The sequence below is a fragment of the Nothobranchius furzeri genome, chromosome 13, assembly GCF_043380555.1.
Source record: "Nothobranchius furzeri strain GRZ-AD chromosome 13, NfurGRZ-RIMD1, whole genome shotgun sequence".
NCBI classification, from domain to species: domain Eukaryota; kingdom Metazoa; phylum Chordata; class Actinopteri; order Cyprinodontiformes; family Nothobranchiidae; genus Nothobranchius; species Nothobranchius furzeri.
The window spans coordinates 45,144,503-45,168,108 of NC_091753.1; the positions used below are offsets into that span (position 1 = coordinate 45,144,503).

Consider the following 23,606-nt stretch of genomic DNA (forward strand, 5'->3'; position numbering starts at 1 on the left):
GCTGGATGATTTGTTTTGTATTTACATGCTTGGTTTCATGTGGTGAAAGAGTTCATGCGATTTTATTCTTTAAATATTACACATCACTGGCTGGACCACCGGTGGGGATTGTCTTTGCAGCCATGTTGCTAAACTCCAACGTGCATTGAAGTGACATGTGAAATTGCAATTAATTTCAAAGCCAAGTTTGATTCCATTCAGCTCCATAGCTGTCACCGACTAAGCCAAAAGGATGGCAGTGTTTCATTTCTCATTCCAGGTTCCTCAGAATCAGTCACATTTCTGATCACTGATGGAAATCTGAAACTAAAAAACAAGAAGTGTGACGAAGATTTCAGGTTCACATCTCAGTTTTGTAGCCAGAACACATTGTATCCCTTTATATACACATACAATAGCTTTTCTTATGACACAACAGCTTTTGAGGAACTTTGATTCCACAACATATTTAAATCAAAAACTATGCTTTAGATGTTGATCTACTGGCATATCATAACCATGAAAGTGCCTAAAAGGTTAATAAACTGGTACATAACCTCAATGGGATTACCCCTGTGCCCAAATAAGGCAAAAGCTCCCAGTTTGTCCATCTGATGCTCTCAGTCATCATCGAGCGTAATAACTGGAAGGGTCAGACGGCCCGCAGATCTCTCCAGATTCTGGGAACTGTGGAAAGTTACTCATCCACTCTTGATGTCTGCCTTTTATCTCACTCTAGTTGGGCTAATGTTTAGCGGAGGATGGGCTGTAGGGGGACAGAGCCATTAGGAGGAAGTGGTCTGAGGAAATAAGAGGTAGTGGGAGTGATGGGAGCTGTGGCTTTTAAGAAACCATTTTATAAACACAGGCAGTGAAAGGAGAAGCTCCGAGCACGCTGAGAGGAAGAAAGTAAATGGTGGCAAAACGTGCTATGGCAGCCATTAGTTAGTCAGACCCAAGAAGAGGAGCGATGATGTTGACCTCTCGGTACAGAGCAGAGAAAAAATTGGTCAACAATGAAACCAGTGAAGTACAGCACCGAGGATATTTCTGTGGCTACAAAGTCATGTAACATTTTTATTTTAATAAACCCTGCCCCTAAAGGATAAGATGTGCAAATGATTCATAGTGCTGAGTGGACTTCACAGTGGACAAACACTCAGTAGGAGAGCTGCATGCAGGCCTGAGCTCTACCATCTTGCTCGTGTGATCTCACCGAGGGAGTGAACAAACAAGCTGCAATACTTTCATATGATGCGCTTGCGTTGGCCAGAAATAAAAGCACGGCTTGTAGCAACAGACCCACACTGTTCTTTAGAGTCAGCTCCAGTATCAGCAACATGTTGGGTCTGAATCCAGGACGCCTTCGAGCAACACTGCACAGAACCCCCAACTGACATCACTCACCTGCAGACGACTGCACTACACGTAACAGGATTACAGTAATCTGATTACAGCCATGATGAATGCATTAAATTTGTCCTTCCCAAAGAGGTATCTCTAGGGAATAAAGCAGAATGAAAAAGTTTGAAATACAAGGTTCGCTCGGCGTAAAATAAGTAAAAGATGTGAAACATTAAAAGAAAAGCGGATTTCAAAAGTGTTTGATATCTGAAGAAAACACGATTGTTCTTTTTAGAAATTGTAAGAAGCATGGCAAGACAAGAACCGTGGTGAAGTGGTGAATAATGAAACATGCAAAAAAACCAAAACACAACTCTAAGCGTTCACAGGACTTTTCTTGTGTTTCAGATATTTTGAACATGCCCGAAAAATCGGAGACACGAATTTTCATTCCTGTCTGGAACTAGAGGTGATGGAAGGAAGAGGTGAGGGAGGACAACTGGAGACACGAGGGGACGTGCTCTGGTGAGCTGAGGAGAAGAGGTCGGCGTGTTACAGCTACATAGCAGAGACGTTTCTGAACATCTGGATTTGGGTTAGAAAAACCGAGTTTTCCCCAAAATTAGTTCGGTTGTGTTAGCAGAACAGAACAAAAGGTGAACGCTTCATCATGTGAAATACATTGAAGGTGAAACATTGCATCTTTTGAACAAACTTGTAAATATTTTATCACAAGAAAATGTGTTTGTTGTACCGAGAGGGCAGCTTTGTGCTCAAGGCGTACTTTTTGACTAAAGTTCTCCTCTTTGGAGATAAAGAAAAAGCCCTGAACAACAAACGTGCTTGATACATTTTCATCATCATCATCATCATCATCATAGATTTCTGTAGTACCTTCCAAACCTTTGCAGAAGCCCAAGGCACAGTACAATATGAGGCAAAAACACAGTAAAAACAATATAAATCAACAGATATTATAAGAACAATAACAAAATAACATGTTTAGCCATTTGACTGGCTGAGAATTCTCACTGGAAACAAAATAAAGGGCATCAGCGTAACAATTTCATGTAAATTTTGATTAAATATATAAATAAAATAAATATGGTGAAGAAATTATTTCTGATTTGACACGGATCATTCAAAGGAAATGGGCTTAGTATAAAAGTTCCTCAATCTCCACATTTTTTCTTAATTTTGTCTTTTAGAAAGGTGTGGACTGTCCACACTGTGGCAAAGTGTCAGCATTATTAAACAGCAAGACGTATGGAGACGTTTAAGGTACTTAACTGACTAAGCAAGACTTACACTCCCAAGTGGCAATGGAGTGAAGAAAACACAATTATTGCACAACTTTTTCACAAGATCCCTTGGCACCAAAAACCAATGTAGCAATCAGAAGAAGAAACACTTTTTTTATATAGCGCCTCTCAAGAAAAAAATTCACACGGTGCTTTTTAAAACTGAACACACACACACACACACACGATTTTAAAAATGGGTAAATGGAAATTTTTCCATTACAAAATGAAAAGAGACTGAGAGTCACATTCAGTGATCAAAAAAAGGGCTACTACTTTTATTGTAATTTAAAAATGTTGTAGCTTATATGGTAAATATATATATTTTAAGGAAGTACATTGGAAGATAACCAGGGATGTTCAAAATCAGCTTTTTTATCGACATCCGATATACTGATATTGTCGAACGTCCGATATATACTTACCGGTACACCAATATACGTGGGGTCCTCTTCATAAAAAATAAAAAAAAAATCTCCTTTCACACTTACTTGCAAAATATGACAACAAATTTAAACTGTTTGGAACATTTTTACTTGTTACTATTACATTTTGTGTTTCCCATTCACAAACTTGTCCACTTTCATTAATATTTCTCACCAAAGTCCATTATACGTTTTTCTATAAGCTTGAAATTTTACATTTTCATTAGGGATGCTCGATATTGACTTGTATTTATTTTTTTATTGATAAACGATGTTAATGTTAGACAAAAAAAATATCGGACATCCCACATTTATTTATACGTAAACTGTGGTCGACCCTCTATAGTCATGGGTCATCTAGAAATATGGTAGCTGGTTAGGGACATACACGATATAGGGATGCAATGGTTCCCTCCGTGGCAGCCTTGTTGGTCTGGGGAGATTCTGCCCCCTCCTCTTGGCTTGCTTTCCCTGCTCCAGGGACACACCTCTGGTTGTCAGCTTTAATTACTCAACACATTTTAAATAAAATTTAGGAAAGAACACAAATTAAAAGAACAGACCCAATCGCTGGATTGGAAGCTGGAAGTCATTGACGACATATTGCTTTTTTGATGCATATGGGCTACCACAGATGCAATACATTCTCTCACCTGTGTGGCGTTAAGAGTCACATTTTTTCAACCACTGGGCTTAAATTAAGGCAGTTGTGCAAAAAAAAAAAAAAAAAAGAATATATATGTCCCAAAAGCTAAACCTCTGATCCTTCATTTTTTGCCTTTTGAGTGAAAGGAGGAACAGCTGAAGTGTTTGATGTATGAAACGGTAGGTAAAAATGATCATCAAAATGGTAAAAAGTGATTAATTGTTTAGTTAATATGCAAATACAATTGTGATAAACATGCAAAAACGTTTTTAAAGAAGGTGTGGTATGTTTAAGAATCCAGGTTACAAAAACACATCTTTGTAACCTCTACTAGTTTGATTAATTAGCAAAAGACCACTTTTCTTGGCAGTGTCATGCTTTAGCTTTAATTAATGGCTTACAGACGGTAGGAGAGGCAATGGGGAGGGTTGGGGGAGTGAGGGGGGGAGAAAGGGTGAGGGTTTCAGGCCACATAAATCCTCCAGCGATGTTCAGCTGCTAATTGCGCACACAGGAGGTCTCTTACCTTTGCTGCGCCGATTTGCTCCTTCCGAAATTTCTCCAAGGGAGTAATCAAGACATCGTCAGCATTTTGAATCTGAAATGAAAGTAAAGCAAGAGAAAGACGACAGATGTCAGCCTGACTGAGAGAGTCATTGTAACCCAGCAAATGTGTGAAAATAACTATTAGAAAGACAAATATCACAACATGCAATCTAGAAGTCATCCAGTTTTATTACAAATGCGTCACGCAGGAAATTATAGCCGCCTCGGCTCAAGTCAGATGCGCAAAGAGATGCATTGGTTGGTAATACATGTGAAAGATAAAGCAATCACATTCATTAGTATCTCTTAAAGCAGTGACAATGAACAATGTGTTACTGTGAAGGACCAAAATGAGTACAGCAGAGATAAGAGATCAACAATAGTCTTGCAAGGCAGAGGAAAATGGAGCCTTTCTACGTGAGCTGTGAAGCACCAGAATTGTCAAACCTAGCTGAAATATGACGCAGCGCCGCAGATGAAGCAGCTTTATAAGTGCAGCTTGTGATGCATTTTAATTTCCGAGGTGGTGTAAGCCTCCACGTGTTGGTGACCTCCGGCGCGTCCCGACTGGAGGAAAAAGGTCTCTCCGGTAGCCTCTTCCTTTTTATTCCCCACAGAAACTGATAGGGTGAGATATATTGTGCCAATTACAGCTCACGCTCAATCCTCGCGGGTGAGCGGTTCGAAAAGGTGCCATTAAGGTGCCTCTGAATTTCCTGTGGATGGGCTTTCATCCAGCGGGATCAGATGACATCAGACCGCTGGGGCTGCTCGACGGGAGGCTCTGTCACAAACGACATGGCTCCTGGGTTGATTTAGGGTGTGATTCTGTGCGGTGAGTGTACGTGATAAACTACAGTCCTGGCTCTAATACATCCATGATACCAGCACTAATTTAGTGCTGTCAGCCCAGATGGGCTATCAGCTCCAGAGCCATAGTCCTCTGAACACAACCATTCTCCAGATAGAGTTTTTGTTTTGAACCATTAATCTAAATGCACATCGCTGTCCAAAAATAACCCTGACAGCTCCATCACACATAGACTAACTTCAAAATGGAAATAAAATCTCTCTCAAACAAAATTGTTTTTGCTTCTCCTTTTATCCGCTGCAATGATGGATGCTGCAGAGTTTTTATTGTACTTAAAATGCATAGTTTTGCTCAGATAAGATTTTATTTTCATCATATTTGTCAAAGATCAACAGATGTTTTACTTAGCTTTAAAGCTTTTTGAGTGGAAATAGTTATTCACTGAACATTCTCAGCCCCAAACTGCAGTTTTCTGTCTCTTATGGCAGATTTAGGCTCACTTTACGGTCTAATGTTTTCCTGTAGCAAGCAACAGTGAATGTATCAGAAATAATTATAAGGCTGCAGTACATTTAAGTACTTTGATGCATTAACAGTTAACAAATCCCTACTTAGTGCTGCAGATAGTAAACACCATACTGTATTTACCTGATGGAGTGACAGGGCGAGGTGAATGTTTCAACACTGAAACAGATTGCATTACCTTTAAATTAACTAAATCAGACTAATGGGCAAACCCTCTTGTTACAGTGTTTAAGTTCCAACTTCGACACCTGAGTTCTGGTCTGATGTTTAGCAAATGTTAAAATAAGTAGCCTAGAAATTTAGACAGACTATAGCAGTAGCAAATGGATTTTTGCTCTGCATGTCGGTCTAGCCACACTCCATTTGAGCCTCACCAGGTCTCTATCTACACCTAAACAGTGTTGTGTTTTGCCAGTCCAAGCGCTCTATCGGTTTGGTGGACCAATCAGAGCTCTTTATCTGTTTGGTGGACCAGTCAACAGCCCTCTATCCAATTGGTGGGCCAATCACAGCACTCTATCGGTTTGGTGGGCAGACTGTTGCAACACAGTCCCATTGACTGAGATCCGTAACAGATGAGTCAACAGCATGTGGAGACAGTATGAAAGACAACCCACGACTGAGATCTGTTTATGGGTTGTGACCAGACTAGGGTTGTCACGGTAACCGGTGTAGTGGTAAACCCCGGTAAAAAAGTTGACAAAAATAATAACCATCTTGTTTTTAAAAAATATATTATCTCGGTGGATTACCGTGGCTGCGGTGTAGGCGCGGTGACCCTTTTCAGCCACCGTATCATGTGCTGAAGTTGCCGGCGGCACATGCGCGTTTTGTTGTTTACAACCAAAACTTTCTTGAAGCTAAAGCTGAAATAATGGACAAAGGAGGAGACGACAGCGCTCAGGACATTTATTATCCCACAAAGAAGACAAAGTCGGAAGTACGGGCATTTTTTGGATATTTGAAGAATGCCGAGGGACAGTTGATAGAAGACGGCTATCCTGTTTGCAGCACGTGCAGAAAAAGTGTCTGTGAAAGGCAGCAACGCTTCAAATCTCATGACACATCTGCATGACCATCACCCACAACTCTACAGTCAACGCAAGGCAAGCTAACATTAGCGTTTTAGCTAAAGTGCATGATCTGAGGATTTGGGTTGAGGGAGAATGCAACGAGTCGCTATATAAAGCAGCCGCAGCACCGCTACCTGCATATAAACCGTGTCGCGCACACCCCCATATTGAAATGACGCTATGCATTACGGGGCTCCCAGGGGCAGATAAGAGTTGGTCTCTCTCCGAGAATAATTATGAATTTAACAACGATTACTGCCTGATGACATTTTCCCACATCTGCAAAGCTCACTGGAAGGACACAAACCAAGGACAATATTTTCCTGATATAGGGTTTATTACTCAAGTAAGAGTAAAAAAGTATCTGATTAGAAGGCTACTTGAGTACTGAGTATCATCTGATCTAATATTTTTGAAATGATGACATCAAACAGACAAAAATTGAGAAGTTATGGGCAAATATTGCTATTTTAAAGACTAAAGGGGAAAAATGTAAACAAATAAACAACATAATTACAAATTAACAAATTTTAGGCAAAATTTAGACACAAACTGAGGACAATATTTTCCTGACATACAGGGTTTATTTAGTTGTCTGAAAAAGTAACACGTTTTTAAAAAATACCGCGATAATCCCGAAAACCGTGGTAATTTTGGTGACGATAACCGTGAGGTTAAATTTTCACACCGTGAAAACCCAGACTAGACTATATCATATATTCACATACATGGCCACGCCATATAAATATAGCAAAATAGCAAAAATGGAGCAAAAACATGCTAAACTTTAAGAGTCCAGGTACATACTGAATGGTGGTGGTTTCTGTGTACTGTTACGCCTCAAAAACACTCACAATGGACATCTGGTTCTTGAAATTTAGCAGAAAAGGGACATTGGGCCAAACTGTTATTGTCAGACCACCGGGAGCATCTCATGAAATGTCAAGGACAAACCATGAACCATCAGCAGGTAGTTGGGGGAGGTTGCTGTGTGACAACGCAGCAGCTTTGAGCCTGAACTTAGAGGACAAGGAGTCTCTGCTGCTGGGGTCGTCGTGGCAGATAGACCACAGAGCACAACCACTGTTAACTGGGACTTTTCAGTGATTATTTACAGCTCTTTTAGTCTGAAACCCATTGTGGTGCCAAACGGAAGCAGCTAAGCATCATTAAATCATAAAACACAGGACAGGAGATAAAACTTTACTCTGTGTAGACTACATTTATTCATACCTCTTGACATTTACTGTTTTATTCACTTTTTATAACCATGATTACTATTGAATAAAAAGAAATAAAACACAATTCAGAGAAAACCTGATGACATTTGAGTCATAAATTGGCAATTACTGATCCAGTAAACATTAGATAAAAAGTTGTTTGTAATTGTGTCTGGTTTTCATCTTTATCTTAGTCTAATGTGGAAAAATGACTCTGCATTGAACCGATATACTAACAAAGTGTTAATTGGAACAAAAATCTGTATACTGTGAGCTTTCGCACATGAGTTGGCACTCTACTCTCAACACCCGTTATACAAGATTTTAATTTTAGAAGAGATGGTATTTTAGGCCATGCAAGATGACGAATTCAAACTCAATGGAGAGGCTGAATAATGTACAAGTGACCTGAGAAAGGATCCCAACAAAACATTTGAAGTAAAACTGATTAGAGGTTCTGTTCAAGCGATAATTTGTAACCTTCATTTATAATCAGTCCCAATTATTCACAAATCTGAACACATTTACAAAGGTGCTTCATAGCCACTCCTATCCTTTGGTCTGCAGCATTAGTAAATGAGGTTTGGAAGACAGGCGGCGTGTCTGTAAGGCAGGCAATGTGGTGACATTCGAACGGCGGAAACGTGGAGGATATCTGATGGTCATCAAATCGAAATGTAATAATCCTCCAATCAAATCAAAGTCATTATGTTATCTGCTGTGTGTACAAGGAGAGTTCTAATACTCTGGCATTATGGTAATGTCATTTCCTCTGTCTTATCTCTCAGGCTTTCAGTTTAATTGAGCATTGTATTATCCAGATTTAAATGTAGATTTATAATACCTCTGTCTTTTTTTTCAGTTAAATGGAAAAAAAGAGGCTCAATTTAAAGCACTCTATACCTTTAAGGATCTAACATTCAAAGCGAAATGATTTCATTGGATTCATAATAGGGTTTAATTATTTCTGAAAATCACTCCTAAATGAACTCTGATTGTTTACAAGACTCGTATTTTCATTTGGTAACAATTAGCATAAATACAAATATACAGTGCGTGTAAAGCAGTAATCAGCATGAACGATTTCAGAACATTAGTCTTGCAATTCCTTTGGCTTAGACATTTATACACAAAAGCAGCCAACTTATTTAAGACTCAATGGATTACTCTGAAACTGGCATTGTGCCGATTGCCCCCAGCAACAGCTTCTCACAACAGGATTAAATCCATATGAGCAAGCACGGCGCGATGCTTGAAAGGATGCAATAGCGCAAAGCAATTTCATTACCAGATAGGGGGAGGAATGTCAATGCGCCACATTTCCCCAGCTCCTGGTTCTCACCCTGTCCAAATATCAAGTGGATCAAAGGTGCTAGTCTGAGGTTAATTTGCAGAGAGAGATTAGAATGCCACCCAAACCACATCCAATTGAAAAGTGCAAAGTGTACCAACAGAAATCCAACCCTGTCACACAAAACTTTAGAGTTTGCTTAAATGTGGACTATTGATTGTTTAGAAAGATTATCAGTTTGATTAGAATCTTTCTGCAAGATGATTATAACAGAAACAGTTTTGTTTTGCAGGTAAATAGTTTACAGGTGTGGTTCACTCATTCAACTTAATGAAGACTTTTAAGTCATGGAGGGAAATTATCTCCGGTGCGCCTGTTTCAGGAACTAGAAGTGAGCCACATCAAAGCTGAGCATCAGACGGCTGGATTTGGAGTCTTATTTCCTGATATTTGGACATCTTGCCTCCATTAGCTTTGCATCATTCATGTTTTATCTCCGCAAATAATACAGGCCTGGAGGAGTTCTGCTGTGTGGTGGAGTTGCTAATGTTAACTGCTTCTATTACTCTAGGCATTCTCTGCTTTTTCCTGGATGCTAAACCAACCAGCCTTCCCCGTCGTGAGTCAAGATGGGTGATTCTATCAATGTTAAGTGACAGTGTGACGTAGATCTGTCAGGACTTTCTAATCATAGAGTTTCAACATCTACTTTATATCAGAAGCTAGTGCAGGAGATAGGTGTAGGAGACCGTTTTCATTTTCTGCCTACATGACAAACGGAGCAGAAATTAGTCACTCGAAGTAAAAATTATTAAAAAAATATTCAGTCTATGCCGACTATATAAGGCACATGATTTCAAATACATCATTATTTTAAGTCTGTAGCTAATTTATTGAAAGATGCAGTAAAAGAAACGACTTTATCAAATAGCAAGTTTTTAGCCAAGTATTGATTTGTTGTGTAGCAGGAGACCAGATGAAATTAAGAGCTGTAAGGTGACTCATCCAGCACTTCTAAATGTGCAAGTCAGACTGTTTGTTCTGACTGCTGAACACACCAAATTGCAAGAAAAGATGCATTTTTGCAATTCAAATGAGACAAAATGAGAACTTTTTTGTGTCAAAACTATGAAAAGATTCACATAAATTTGTGCAAAAATTTTGAACATTAATTTTTTGAAATTCACAATTTTGGTGAACTTGGAATGTCAGGCTCTCTTTTTTGTCTCCAGTCAGTCAGCCTTAAGCCAGTGTCTCACTGACCTGCAACTACTGGAGACAGTTACATTTGATGGATTTTTCAAAATGTCCTAAAACGTTCGCTAGTGCTTTCAACAAGAGTTGCAAGTCCTACTGCTTGTGTTGCTAGAACTTTGTTCAAAATGCATTTATGTGAAACAAGTTTTCTCACAGAATATTAGTCTCTGGAACCTATCTTGAACCACAGACATGAATACCTAGACACCCCATTGGGCACTTGCAAGCATAACAGTGTCGCCGCAATATTGGGTGGGTTCCTCACTCTCCAAACCCAGCTGGAGTCAACTCAGGGTGGGCAACTATGCCCATTTTTTGTGCAGCCTACAGGTGTAACTGGCGCACTATTGAAAACAGATCACATGGAATTACTATTTTCTATATTTATTTGTTGGGATTTTATATTTTAATAAATTTAGTTGATTTATATATTTTGTTTATTTATCTCATTTAACCTTTATTTAACCAGATGAGTCGACTGAGGACTCATTCTCATTTACGACGATCTGGCCAAGAGGCATCAGCAACAGACACATAGTTAGCACAGAAGCAGGCACACTGATCAGAAACTATTAATTGCCATGAATTTTTGAAGGTAGATAATGTGAGCTTTAGTGATTTTTGCAGCTCATTCCAGTCATTGGAAGCAGCAAACTGGAATGAAGAGCAGCCAATGGAGGGGCGAGCTTTGGCAGTAACCATAGAGATTAGGTTACTGGAATGTAAGTTGCGCTGGTTGTTGGAAGTGATACCATACCATACCATACCATTTTATTTATAAAGCGCATTCAACATGGCATTACAACCAGACAAGGCGCTGTACATTAAAAGATTACAGTTAAATTAACACGTTCAGAATGACATTTAAAGCATAGTTTATAAGAAAAAATGAAAACAAGAAAATACTCGAACTAACAGTCGTAAAACACTAAAAACGCAAAGGAATGTGAAACAACAGATAAAAACATATGAAAGAACCACAGTAATACAGATGTTAATTATTGTGCATTCTATTGTAGAAAGAATGCAGATGTCGAAAGTGGTCCATGATTATGTATTATATGCAAGGTTGAAGTAGTGAGTTTTCATGCGAGATTTAAAAATGCTAATTGTTGGTGCTTGCCTCACTAGTAGTGGTAATGCATTCCACAGCTTGGGAGCACAGACAGAGAAAGCCCTTTCTCCACGGCTTTTCAGACGTGCGTTTGGAAGAGCTAGGAGGAGCTTATCCTCAGACCTGAGAGCACGAGGCGGATTGTAGTAATGGACGAGTTGACACAGATATGGAGGAGCTTGACTGTTCAGGGATTTATAAGTGAGCAGCATGATTTTGAAATTGATCCTGAGATGAACGGGCAACCAGTGGAGAGATTTTAGAATTGGTGTAATGTGCTGTCTTCTGTCAACTCCAGTCAGGAACCTAGCTGCTGAATTCTGGACTAGCTGAAGTCTAGATTGAGCTGCTTTACTGATGCCGTATAAGCAGGAGTTGGAGTAATCCAGCCGTGAAGTGATGAAAGTGTGGACTACTGATTTGAGAAGACGGACACTCAGGATGTGCTTAAGTTTAGAGATACGCCTGAGGTGGTAAAAACATGATTTAACTGTGTTATTGACCTGAGCATCCATCTTCAGAGCCTGGTCTATTTTAACTCCAAGGTTGGAAATTACAGTGGAGACATTAGGTGAGAGATAGTTGAGGTCAGGTTGAAGAGTAGCCGGGATGCTGTGAGGATTAAAAACGATTACTTCTGTTTTGGAGTCATTCAGATGGAGGAAGTTATCAGCAAGCCAAAGCTTAACATTATCGATACAATCAGACAGAACTTGCATTGATTGAGTTGGCTTGAATGAAAAGTAGATCTGACAGTCATCAGCGTAAAGATGGTATGAGACAGCGTGCCTTCTGAAAATGGCTCCTAAGGGCAGTATATAGAGGTTAAATAGTAACGGGCCGAGTATTGAACCTTGTGGGACACCCCAACGGAGTGGTTGTGACTCGGATGAACAGCCATCCAACATGACTCTAGCGGACCTGTTATAAAAGTATGACCTGAACCAATCTAGGGCTGAACCAGAAATGCCAGCCCAAGTCTGAAGTCTGGTGATCAAGATGTTATGATCGATCGTGTCAAATGCTGCTGATAGATCCAAAAGTAGCAGAACCACATGGAAACCTGAATCTAAAGCGAGAAAAATGTCATTAAACACCCGAACATGAGCAGTTTCAGTGCTGTGCTGTTTTCTGAAACCAGACTGAAAAATGTCCATTACCTGATTGTCATTTAGATGTGTCAGCATCTGTTCATACACTATTTTCTCAAGGACCTTAGATAAAAACGGTAATTTGGAAATTGGTCGGAGATTAGAGTAATCAGTGGGGTCGAGACCAGGTTTTTTCAAGATTGGCTGAAGAACGGCGTGTTTAAAGGCAGAAGGAACTTCAGCCAATGTCAAGCTACTATTTAAGATGTCTAGCACATTATGGCTAATGAAAGGAAAAACCTCTTTCAGGAGACGTGGTGGGATAACATCTTCTGGGGAGCCAGACGGTTTCATGGCAGCAACAGTTTTTTCTAGATAGGGCAGAGAGATGGGCTGAAAGCTTTGAAGTTGCACATGAGGGGGAATGACTGAATCAGGAACATGGTTGGTTTGGTGAATCTGAGCTCTGATTACACTAATCTTATTTAAGAAAAACTGCAGGATTTGGTTACACAAGTCAGCAGACGCAGAGGAAAATAGTTTTGTAACTGGTGAAAGCACTGCAAGTGATGAGTAATGAGCGAAGATATGACGGGGTTTGTGAAACTTTGTGAAATTAGCATAATAAATTATGTTTTTTAGTTGGGTAAATACCTTTACCAGTAGAAATAAATGCACTGGGGACAAATGGGGACCCATCCAAGATGGTGGCCTGCTGCTACGCCAGCTCCAACAGGCAGCACCAGTCCACGTGGTGTCTACATGTATGATGTTTATGTTTTGATCTCTCAATTTGGATTCTATGGCAAGGAGCAGAACTGAATGGAACAAAAATCCCCCCACAATGCTGTAATTTACACCACTTTGTGTTATTCTGCAGAGCACTGTAAAATACTTTTTCTGTTCATTGAATGCTGCTTTTTACGCCACAAAGTCACATTTCTGGTCCCCTGAATGGATTAAATTAAAGAGTACTTTGAAATAATAACTATGCCAATGTTTATGGACGTCTTTTGGTGCTGCTCAGTGATGTCACATTGCCGAAACAGTCACAACATGCTAACGTCTTAAAGTCCTGAAGGACAGAGATGGCGTATTTTTCACGTCATCTTCCTCCCTACCAGAAATGTCCTGGAACTCTTACAACAAAAACATTGTTCCTGAGTCAAAACATACGAGAAATCTGCCAAATTTCACATAAAATAAATGTAATGCATGTTCTACAACATATGCAAGTAAGATATGAGTCTGCTGAGAGTTCAGAACACGTTCGTGACTTGTCCCCAACAACAGCAGCTCGGTGAGAAGCTGGCTTTAAAAAATGTTAAGCTTGTCATCTAAATTTGTCATGAATCTCCTCACTCTGGTTGTGTTTCCACTCTCACTTCAAGAACTGGTCTCCAGGTGATAAATATTAATCTAACAATCCAAGCGAGCACACTGAAAACCGCCTTCATTGTTGGAAGTGATTACATTTTCCATTAGATCCTCATGTTGGTTTACTTGTCATGTCTGAGTGATTAACCAAAAGCTTTGAGGCTGAAACGCCGCTGATTTGAATTTAGTGTTCTGTTGATTTATTTCGTGTGAAAACTGGCAGCTTGTTTTGTTGTTCAGGTGCAGCTAAGGAATGTTCACCTAGAATGTTCACCTATGGTGCTGCAGCTGGAACACCTTCAGAGTGAAAATGAGACGATACATGAGTCAGTCCTGTGCAGAAAAAGGCTGTGAGAGCTTTATTATAGCTATTATTAGGCCAGCAGCAACAAATGGAAATATTTGATACACACACACACACACACACACACACACACACACACACACACACACACACACACACACACACACACACACACACACACACACACACACACACACACAAATAACCACAAAAACAGCAGGATGGAAAGCGAAACAGCCCAGCAAATCCCAGAAGATTTAATTGTGTCAAATACAAAACAAACATTCTACTTTTGATCGTCCTGACGGGAAAAAAATAGCCTTTTGTTCGTGCTGATGGTGTGATGTGACCTTTATTAAAAGAGGGAGTGTAATAGGTGTGCGCTTCTGTCACATCTGTTTGCAGTTATTGCTGCAGGGGAGGTGTGAGTGTGAGTGCACGTGTGTGTTTAGCGGGGGGCAGCAATCTTTTTACAGAGCTAAATCTCGTCTGGTGCAGAACTGTCACCCGCAGCAGGCTGCGAAGTTGTCCTCCTCCAACTTTTATGAGCTATGAAAGGAAAACAAACCGTCTGCAGGTGGAGTCACGCAGCAGTGTGATAACAGACGTGACATGTTTGCCCTTCACGTTTTATCAGAGTGTGAGCTGTTAGGTAAAGATGCGAAGAAGCTGCTGGGATGGAGACAGTAGCTGGTTTGTGGGTCCCAGGGGGAATCTTATTTCGCAGTGCAAGTGCAGTTCGACTGACTGTGATATAATGTAATGAGGTGCAAGAAGTAGAATAAAAGCGGATTCGTTCTTGCATAAAGAAAATAATAGGGTTTTGACTTTTGAAGAACAATTTTAGCTTAAAACAGAAACACAAATCCCAGTTCAAGTGTCAGACAATGCAGTGAAACTCTTCTTTGGGCCTTTAGCAGAAGTGTGACATAAGACTTGTAAAAACAAGTTGCTAACATATTGGCTACAATGCTTTGCAAAGCTCGGAACATCACAAAGCCATCTGTTTTCCTGTTTTTTTGTGGGAGTGGCATCTGCTACCGATTTGAAAGGATAGTAGAGGCTAACTGGGTAATGGCAACTATTTCTACAAGAGTTTTATAAATTATTACTTCTGTGCTGAAACCCTGAAGCCAAGAGCTTTCAAATGTTTTACTCTCTTCACCCTGTACTTGAAATTCAATAAAATGAAAGATTTACGGCCCATACATGAATGCAAACTTTATACACCCAGTTGGAAATCACAAAACACAACGCCCTAGCTGATGGTAAGTTGGTAAAACTGTACAGCTATTTTGAAATCACACAACAGTTCAAGGTAACACAGAGAACCCTCAATCAGAACAAATGTAACCAAGTAAAAGATCTTTTTCAGCATCTCTGTCTCCTTAGCATGAACTAACATCAGCTAATGTCACCAAAAAAGTCCCAATAAATCCGAGACTGTTATCACAAAGTGATTTACTCTCACATAGAGGCCAAAACATACAGTAAGTGTTGTGCTTATGAAAGAATGAAGAAAAAAGCAACGGGGTGAAAAAAGTGTGTCTATCACAGCCAAAATGATTGTTGCTATAGTCAAAAAAATTAAGTATTATATAATATATCATAATATTAAAAATAGTGTTATGTTGGTAATGTATGCTTACAAAGGAGCACAAATGGAAACCAGTGGGCCGGTACATCTTTAAATGTTCATCTTTAGCTACAGGGCCGGATTTAGCCAGCCCTACAAAGGGGGGCAGGTAAAATATCAGGGGGTGCAGGTCTGGGAAATAATTTTTCGGGTTTCACATACCCCCAAATCCCTAAAATGCATAGAAATCAATGCTATCATCATTACAGTTCTTCTATCCATATATCTATTCCTTTGGTCCATTCCTTACACTACCCTCTGCATTTACCTGGGCTTGGGGCACTGGCTTGTTCCCTATTGGGGCTGCATCAATCAATCAATCAATCAATCAATCAATCAATCAATCAATCTATCTATCTATCTATCTATCTATCTATCTATCTATCTATCTATCTATCTATCTATCTATCTATCTATCTATCTATCATCTATCTATCTATCTATCTATCTATCTATCTATCTATCTATCTATCTATCTATCTATCTATCTATCTATCTATCTATCTATCTATCTATCTATCTATCTATCTATATTTTAATTTTGTAATGTTTTTTAACTTTTTTATGTCTTTAATCTATTTTGTTTATCTTATCTGTCTATCCTTCCATTTTTTATTTTACTTATATTTTAATTTAATTTCTTATTTCACTTATTTTTTTTTTATTTTACTTATATATTTTTATTTCTTCTTTAGAATTTTTGTTGTTTTTATTTCTTTATGGCTTTTATCAGTCATTACAGCACCAGCCATCTGCTTTTCTGTGCTAAAGTCCTAACAAATGAATCCATATCTAGGCCTGTTGTTATGGCCTTCTCGTGAGCCAGAATGACTACATTTCTTTTTCTCTCATGTAGCGTAGTACGGCGGAACGGGGTAAGAACACGAGACAAAGTGGAGAAAGAGCTCTCGCATGATGCTGCTGATATTCCAATCACAAGGGAGGTCACATACATGGGATGGAGCTGAGGAAAGGCATTCTTATACCCATGTACATACAGGTGCTGGCCAGTAAATTAGAATATCATCAAAAGGTTGAAAATATTTCAGTAATTCCATTCAAAACGTGAAACTTGTACATTATATTCATGCAATGCACACAGACCAATGTATTTCCAATGTTCATTACATTTAAATTTGATATTCATAAGTGACATCTAATGAAAACTCCAAATTTGGTATCTCAAAAAATTAGAATATTCTGAAAAGGCTGAATATAGAAGACACCTGCTGCCACTCTAATCAGCTGATTTACTCAAAACACCTGCAAAGGCCTTTAAAAGGTCCCTCAGTCTTGTTCTGAAGGCACCACAATCATGGGGAAGACTTCTGACTTAACAGCTGTCCAAAAGACAATCATTGACACCTTGCACAAGGAGGGCAAGACACAAAAGGTGATTGCTAAAGAAGCTGGCTGTTCGCAGAGCTCTGTGTCCAAGCACATTAACAGACAGGCGAAGGGACGGAAAAAATGTGGTAGAAAAAAGTGTACAAGCTCTAGGGATAACCGCACCCTGCAGAGAATTGTGACGACAAACCCATTCAAAAATGTGGGGGAGATCCACAAAGAGTGGACTGCAGCTGGAGTCAGCGCTTCAAGAACCACCACGAGGAGACTCATGAAAGACATGGGATTCAGGTGTCGCATTCCGTGTGTCAAGCCACTCTTGAACAAGAAACAGCGCAAGAAGCGTCTCGCCTGGGCCAAGGACAAAAAGGACTGGACTGATGCTGAGTGGTCCAAAGTTATGTTTTCTGATGAAAGCAAGTTCTGCATTTCCTTTGGAAATCAAGGACCCAGAGTCTGGAGGAAGAGCGGAGAAGCACAGAATCCACGTTGCATGAGGTCCAGTGTAAAGTTTCCACCGTCAGTGATGGTGTGGGGTGCCATGTCATCTGCCGGTGTTGGCCCACTCTGTTTCCTGAGGTCCAGGGTCAATGCAGCCGTCTACCAGGAAGTTTTAGAGCACTTCATGCTTCCTGCTGCTGACCAACTTTATGGGGATGCAGACTTCACCTTTCAACAGGACTTGGCACCTGCACACAGTGCCAAAACCACCAGCACCTGGTTCAAGGACCATGGTATCCCTGTCCTTGATTGGCCAGCAAACTCGCCTGACCTTAACCCCATAGAAAATCTATGGGGTATTGTGAAGCGGAGGATGCAATACGCTAGACCCAACAATGCAGAGGAGCTGAAGACGACTATCAGAGCAACCTGGGCTCTCATAACACCTGAGCAGTGCCACAGACTGATCGAGTCCATGCCACGCCGCATTACTGCAGTTATTGAGGCAAAAGGAGCCCCGACTAAGTATTGAGTGCTATACATGCACATTCTTTTCATGTTCATTCTTTTCAGTTGGCCAACATTAGAGAAACAAAAATTTTTTCATTGGCCTTTAGAATATTCTAATTTTCTGAGATACCAGATTTGATGTTTTCATTGGTTGTCACCTATAAATATCAAAATTAAACGTAATAAACATCGGAAATACATTGGTCTGTGTGCATTGCATGAATATAATGTACAAGTTTCACGTTTTGAATGGAATTACTGAAATATTTTCAACCTTTTGATGATATTCTAATTTACTGGCCAGCACCTGTATTTGCAAACGGTGGAGAGGTCTGCAAACTCTTCACTGTTATCATCATCAGTCTTTTTGAATTCTTTCTCCAACATTATTTTTGCAACAAGAATTTCATTGGAAAGTTTGTCACTGTCACTTCCTGTCATTTTCTGCAGAGGACTTCACATGTCAGGATCCAGAAAAGAGGGAGACTGAGGTTGAAGGCAGTTAACTGCTTTCATGAGATCAAGATTGCTTTTGGAGAATATTGTCTCCATCTCTACAATGACTAGGTCCAAAATGTTGAGAAGAGCCCTTTTCAGAGCCTGGCTAGGAGTTGTGGAGTCTTCTGCGTGGCCCACAGTGGACATTCTAACACCATCTGTTAGCAGTGGGCTTGTTTTTTTGTCTTTTAGCAGCTGGTGCTGGTTAATGTCTCACTTTCCTCATCTCTCTTCTGCTTCAAAGCCTGCAGAGATGCACTGACTACTTCTGAAGCACAGCACAGCTCAAGAGAATGAGCCTGCAGTATAGAATTTGCAGACTTCAAGGAACCCAGAATTTTTAGCAGGAATTTTCCTATTTCAAAGAAATTGTGCCTCCTTAACATCATCAACAGTCCTGATGCCTCTGCTCTGTACAGATATCAACAGCAGCAGCTCTGTCCTCTGTAACCTCTGACATATTAGCATCCTGATTCTCCACAAGGCACTTGGTCACACCATGGTGGCTTGTCCACCTGATCTCCAACAGTCATTTCAGGGAGGGAACGCCATAGGTCTGTGAAACATAATGACGGTGGAAAAATGAGTGTAGAGATCCTGATAGATCAAAAGAGGTTTTTGCACATGGCTCTGCCTGCATTGCATGGACCACTGCCAAGTGCAGCTGGTGGTTGTAGCAGTGGATGTAGGTAATATCCTTCCCTACCTTCTTCTGCAGTAAGGCCTGAACCCCACCCCTGACCCCACTCATGACAGAAGCTCCAATATAGCACTGACTGATAATTTCAGCTGCACTATAGCCTGAGTCAGAGAGATGCTCAAGAATTTGGGTGGTAATAAATTCAGCATCTAACTGACTGAGGTCAAGCAGACTGATCAGGTGTTCTTCTGGAATGCCATTACAGACAAATCTAACCATGACTGACTGATTCTCCATGTTACGGCCACCAGCCTGGCCACTTTGGATGCAGGAGCCAGGATCACCCAGCCCTGGTGGTCAGCCTGACACCGCCCCTCCTCCTCCTCCTCCTCTCTTCCAGGCTGCTGAGGAGCACAGCTGAGATGAATCTCTCTGACGACCCACACCTGGGATAAAAAGGTTGTGCCTTCAGCGGTCTGGGAGGCAGCGGTCTAGGGGTTCTGCTGTTCTCCAGGCCTTATGCTTTGTTTTAAACCCCCTTTTGAGTGTTTTAGAAGACCCATGTGATCATTTTGGTTTATGTATTGATTTTAAGGGAAACATCGTAGTTTACCGACTTTGGGATTTTAAAATACTCGGTGTGTTCGTAGTGTGTTGGTTTTTATTATCAACTTGTTTTATTTTTTTTAAACATCATGTGTTTTGGTAAAACTTTGAACTAGGTGTTTTAATGTTGATAAGTGGTCCTTTAAATGTTAAACTTTTAGTCTTGATTTTTGTTAGGCATTATTTTATCAGTGCTCTCCATCTGCTTGCTCGCTTGTTTTTAAAACCTTTTTATGGCAATTAAACCCATTTTAAATCCACTGTCACATTGCTTATGTTACCCCCTCCTTCACATTTTGACAACACATGTTGGGGACGTATCACTCCATATTGCATATGTCCCTAGTTCCATCACTTTTAATGCAAAACCCAGCATAATCTGCTTTGTCATAATTATCTTTGATCTTTTTTAATACCATTTTGCCAGTGTTTCAATCATTTTGTTTTGTATGTTGTGAGATGTGTATTTTGCATTTTCTGGTATGTGTTTATTTAAATTTGGAGTCTTTGGCCAGTGTGTAGTCAACCATTTTTAAGAACAGTCCTGCAGAGAAATCATCACCACTGGAGCTTTCCACAGTTCATTTACTGCTAGGAACTGAACTACTTCTCCAATTGTTTTTGCATAGTGTCTGTTTTTTTATTTGAGAAGCAGCACCCGACGAGCTGGCTTCTTCCGCTAGTGCCTTAGCACTGTTGCTAGGTTTAGAAACCAGAAACCTGCGCATGTCGACTCGGTTCACTTCAAAAACAAAAGAAAGAAGTGAACGAGGCAAACTGAAAAACAGAGAAAGAGTAACCAAATAATTCCAGTGACCGACAGCAGAAGAAAATTTCAACCAGTGGCTGAGCTCAGATAACAACGGTGCGTCTCTTTGTTCTGCTGCTGACTGTCTGGGAGCGTGTGAACTGTGAAGCGAGTGACACGACAGAGAACGAAGTGCAGTGGCTGGCCACACCCTCCCTATGCATCCACCAATCAGCAGCTGCTTTGAATGACAGAGAGAGAGGAGGGCACTCTGACCCTTTTTCATCAAACATTTTCAAATTTGGGATTTCTACATGTCATCACATTTGGGGGGGCAGTTACTACTTTTAGGGGGGCATTGCCCCTCCTTGCCCATGCCTACATCTGGGCCCGTTTAGCTACAGTGACATATCACCCTTTCTCAAAGAATCAAAGCAGCTTTAAATAAACTACCATATTTTTACGACCATAGGGTGCACTGTGTTATAGGGCACAGCTTCAGTTATGGGTGTCTTTTTGGTATTTAACACATACAAAAGGCGTACCGGGTTATAGGCCGCGGGCACGGTAAAACATACCGGTAAAACATCTGTGCGGGCTCGGGACTTGGAACATATCAGTGCAAACCAGACATTGTGAAAATTATAAACAGCCAAAAGCATGTTTCACTTTACTGGTCTAGTCCTGGTTCAGACCTGGTTTACAGCACACGTGCACTTCCTCATTGCGTGCGCTGACGGCTCGTGCTCTTCTTATGCGCTGATGCGCTGTGTTGAAGTTCAGAAAGTGTTTACCGGTAGTTGGTGGATTCAACTGCGGAAACGCAGCTGCGTCTTCTTTACTTGTCGGAGTTCGTTTTCCAACTTCCTCCACTTGCGAACCATGGACTCATTAATGCTGAATTCTCTCGCTGCTGCTCTATTCCCGTGTTTCTCCGCATAGCTGATCGCCTGCAGTTTAAACTGTGCTTCACAGGTGTGTCTCTTAGCAGGTGCCATTCTCAGGGTTGTCAGCACAATGTTCAGCAAACTGCGCATACCTGCCCTTTTGAACTATTCGGGGTCTGTCTTTGCTCATGTCCGCACGTTCATGCCACGCCTCTTGTCTTCTACTACGTTCGCGTCTCACAACAACACAATAGGCGCACCGCACCACAGGGCACGGCGTACATTTTGGAGAAAATGTAAGACTTTTAGGTGCGCCTTATGGTCGTGAAAATACGGTACGTTACTCTGAGAACCTTGAGCTAACCATTGGGTTCGGCTCCCCCAAAAGGTTGATGGACTCTCTCTGAAGCCTTCAACAAAGATACCCAGGGGGAGCTCGAAACAGGATCCAGTTTCAAACGATATTACAAAATTTATATGGACTCTCAGAGTACCGGGACTTCTTCCGAGAGTACCACGCTCCCCCCAATGATATTTTAACAGAGGTGATCAGAAGGATGAATACCCCCCACCCTTCCAGGAATTTTAACAAAGGTAATTGGATGGACGACCACCCATCCCAACCCCATTGGTGTTTTAACAGAGGCAACTGGATGGATAAATACCCATGCAGGAGTTTTGACGAAGGTCATCAGACAGACGACTACACCCTTGAAAACAGTAAGTCGCCGCTTGCTCTACATCCCTTCCAATTAAGTCAGGTAGGGAATCTGGTGATGTAAGACTCACCGGGAATTAGAGATGTAGGGAAATATTGGTACACTGTAGTGTCGCGATATTTGATGTTATGAGACAGAATTGATCTTTAAAAGCAGATTATTGACTTTTATTGATAATTTTCATTCAAACATTTAATGTTTTCCTTGGTGCAACTCAAACTTCAACTGCTAGGTGGGAGCAGCTTTCCACCTTCATTCTGACAAAACAAAGAGATCTCAAGATAACAATGGATGTGTCTATGAAGTGACTAGCCTTTGAATTAATATATAATCTGGCCATGACTCATAGACGGATCTCAGTCTTGGGGCTGATTCTACCATTGTCTTTCAAACTGTCTCCGCATGCTATTGGACAATGAAAAATGTGATGTACTCACTGCAATAGATGTCAGGCAACGGGGAAGTCCGTCACTGTCGAAGATACAAATACATCTTTCTTCTAAACAAATACATCTTTATTCTAAATAAAGGACTTAAGTAACTCCATCTGCTCTTGACTCAAAGAAAAGCTCAAGTCTAAATAGTCCAAAGTTGATGCCAAAGTCGTTTCAAATGAGCCACCGCCATGTTCCACTCCCTCGTATCATCCCGCACACAAAGCAGATAGAGCACATATGTCAGACTCAAGGCCTGCGGAGCATTTTTATGTGGCCCGCGAGATAAATATTAAAAATATATTAAAACTGGCCCACTGGACGATTTTACAGCAAAGCTTTCAACTCCCATGATGCTTTGCGGCGCAGACGCGCCCCCTCCTTTGTGTTTTTTCCAGCGCCTGCTGCCGGTGTCTGCAGCTCCACTGTCTTGGACAAACTACACTCCTCTCACTCAGCGCCAAGTTCACTCAGCTATTTTCTGACCTTGAAGCCCAGAAACGGAGATTCTAGCCGCTCAGTAACGTGTTCACGACTGAAAGAGAAAGTTTTCCAACTAACGTCCAGACAGAGCTGATATAACTCCAGCGAACAGCGACACGCTCAAACCAGCACGACTCTGTGGTTGCTGTTGTGTTTCCTCCCCGACACACAAAAACGTGGTCAAGCTGCTCAGACATGTTCATCAGCACAAACCTATGTGAGCACCTGTTGTCATCTAATGTTGTCATTATTATGATGAAGATGAACAAAACAACAGGAGTCTCCTCCTCAGGTCAGATCAACCCAATGATGCAGGTATCTGGCTGGAACAGGTGAGCATCACAGTAAACCAG

General features: G+C 40.8%; 1 protein-coding gene across 2 annotated transcripts in view; it reads right to left on the reverse strand.

Annotated features, from left to right (window-relative positions):
* Positions 1–23,606, reverse strand: part of LOC107380177 (rho GTPase-activating protein 42) — a 185,969-nt gene that overhangs the window by 35,700 nt on the left and 126,663 nt on the right. For both annotated transcript variants that reach the window (XM_015951288.3, XM_015951287.3), the window contains exon 4: positions 4,222–4,293. In XM_015951288.3, the coding sequence (XP_015806774.3) occupies positions 4,222–4,293 (72 nt within the window). The remainder of the gene's footprint in view (positions 1–4,221; positions 4,294–23,606) is intronic.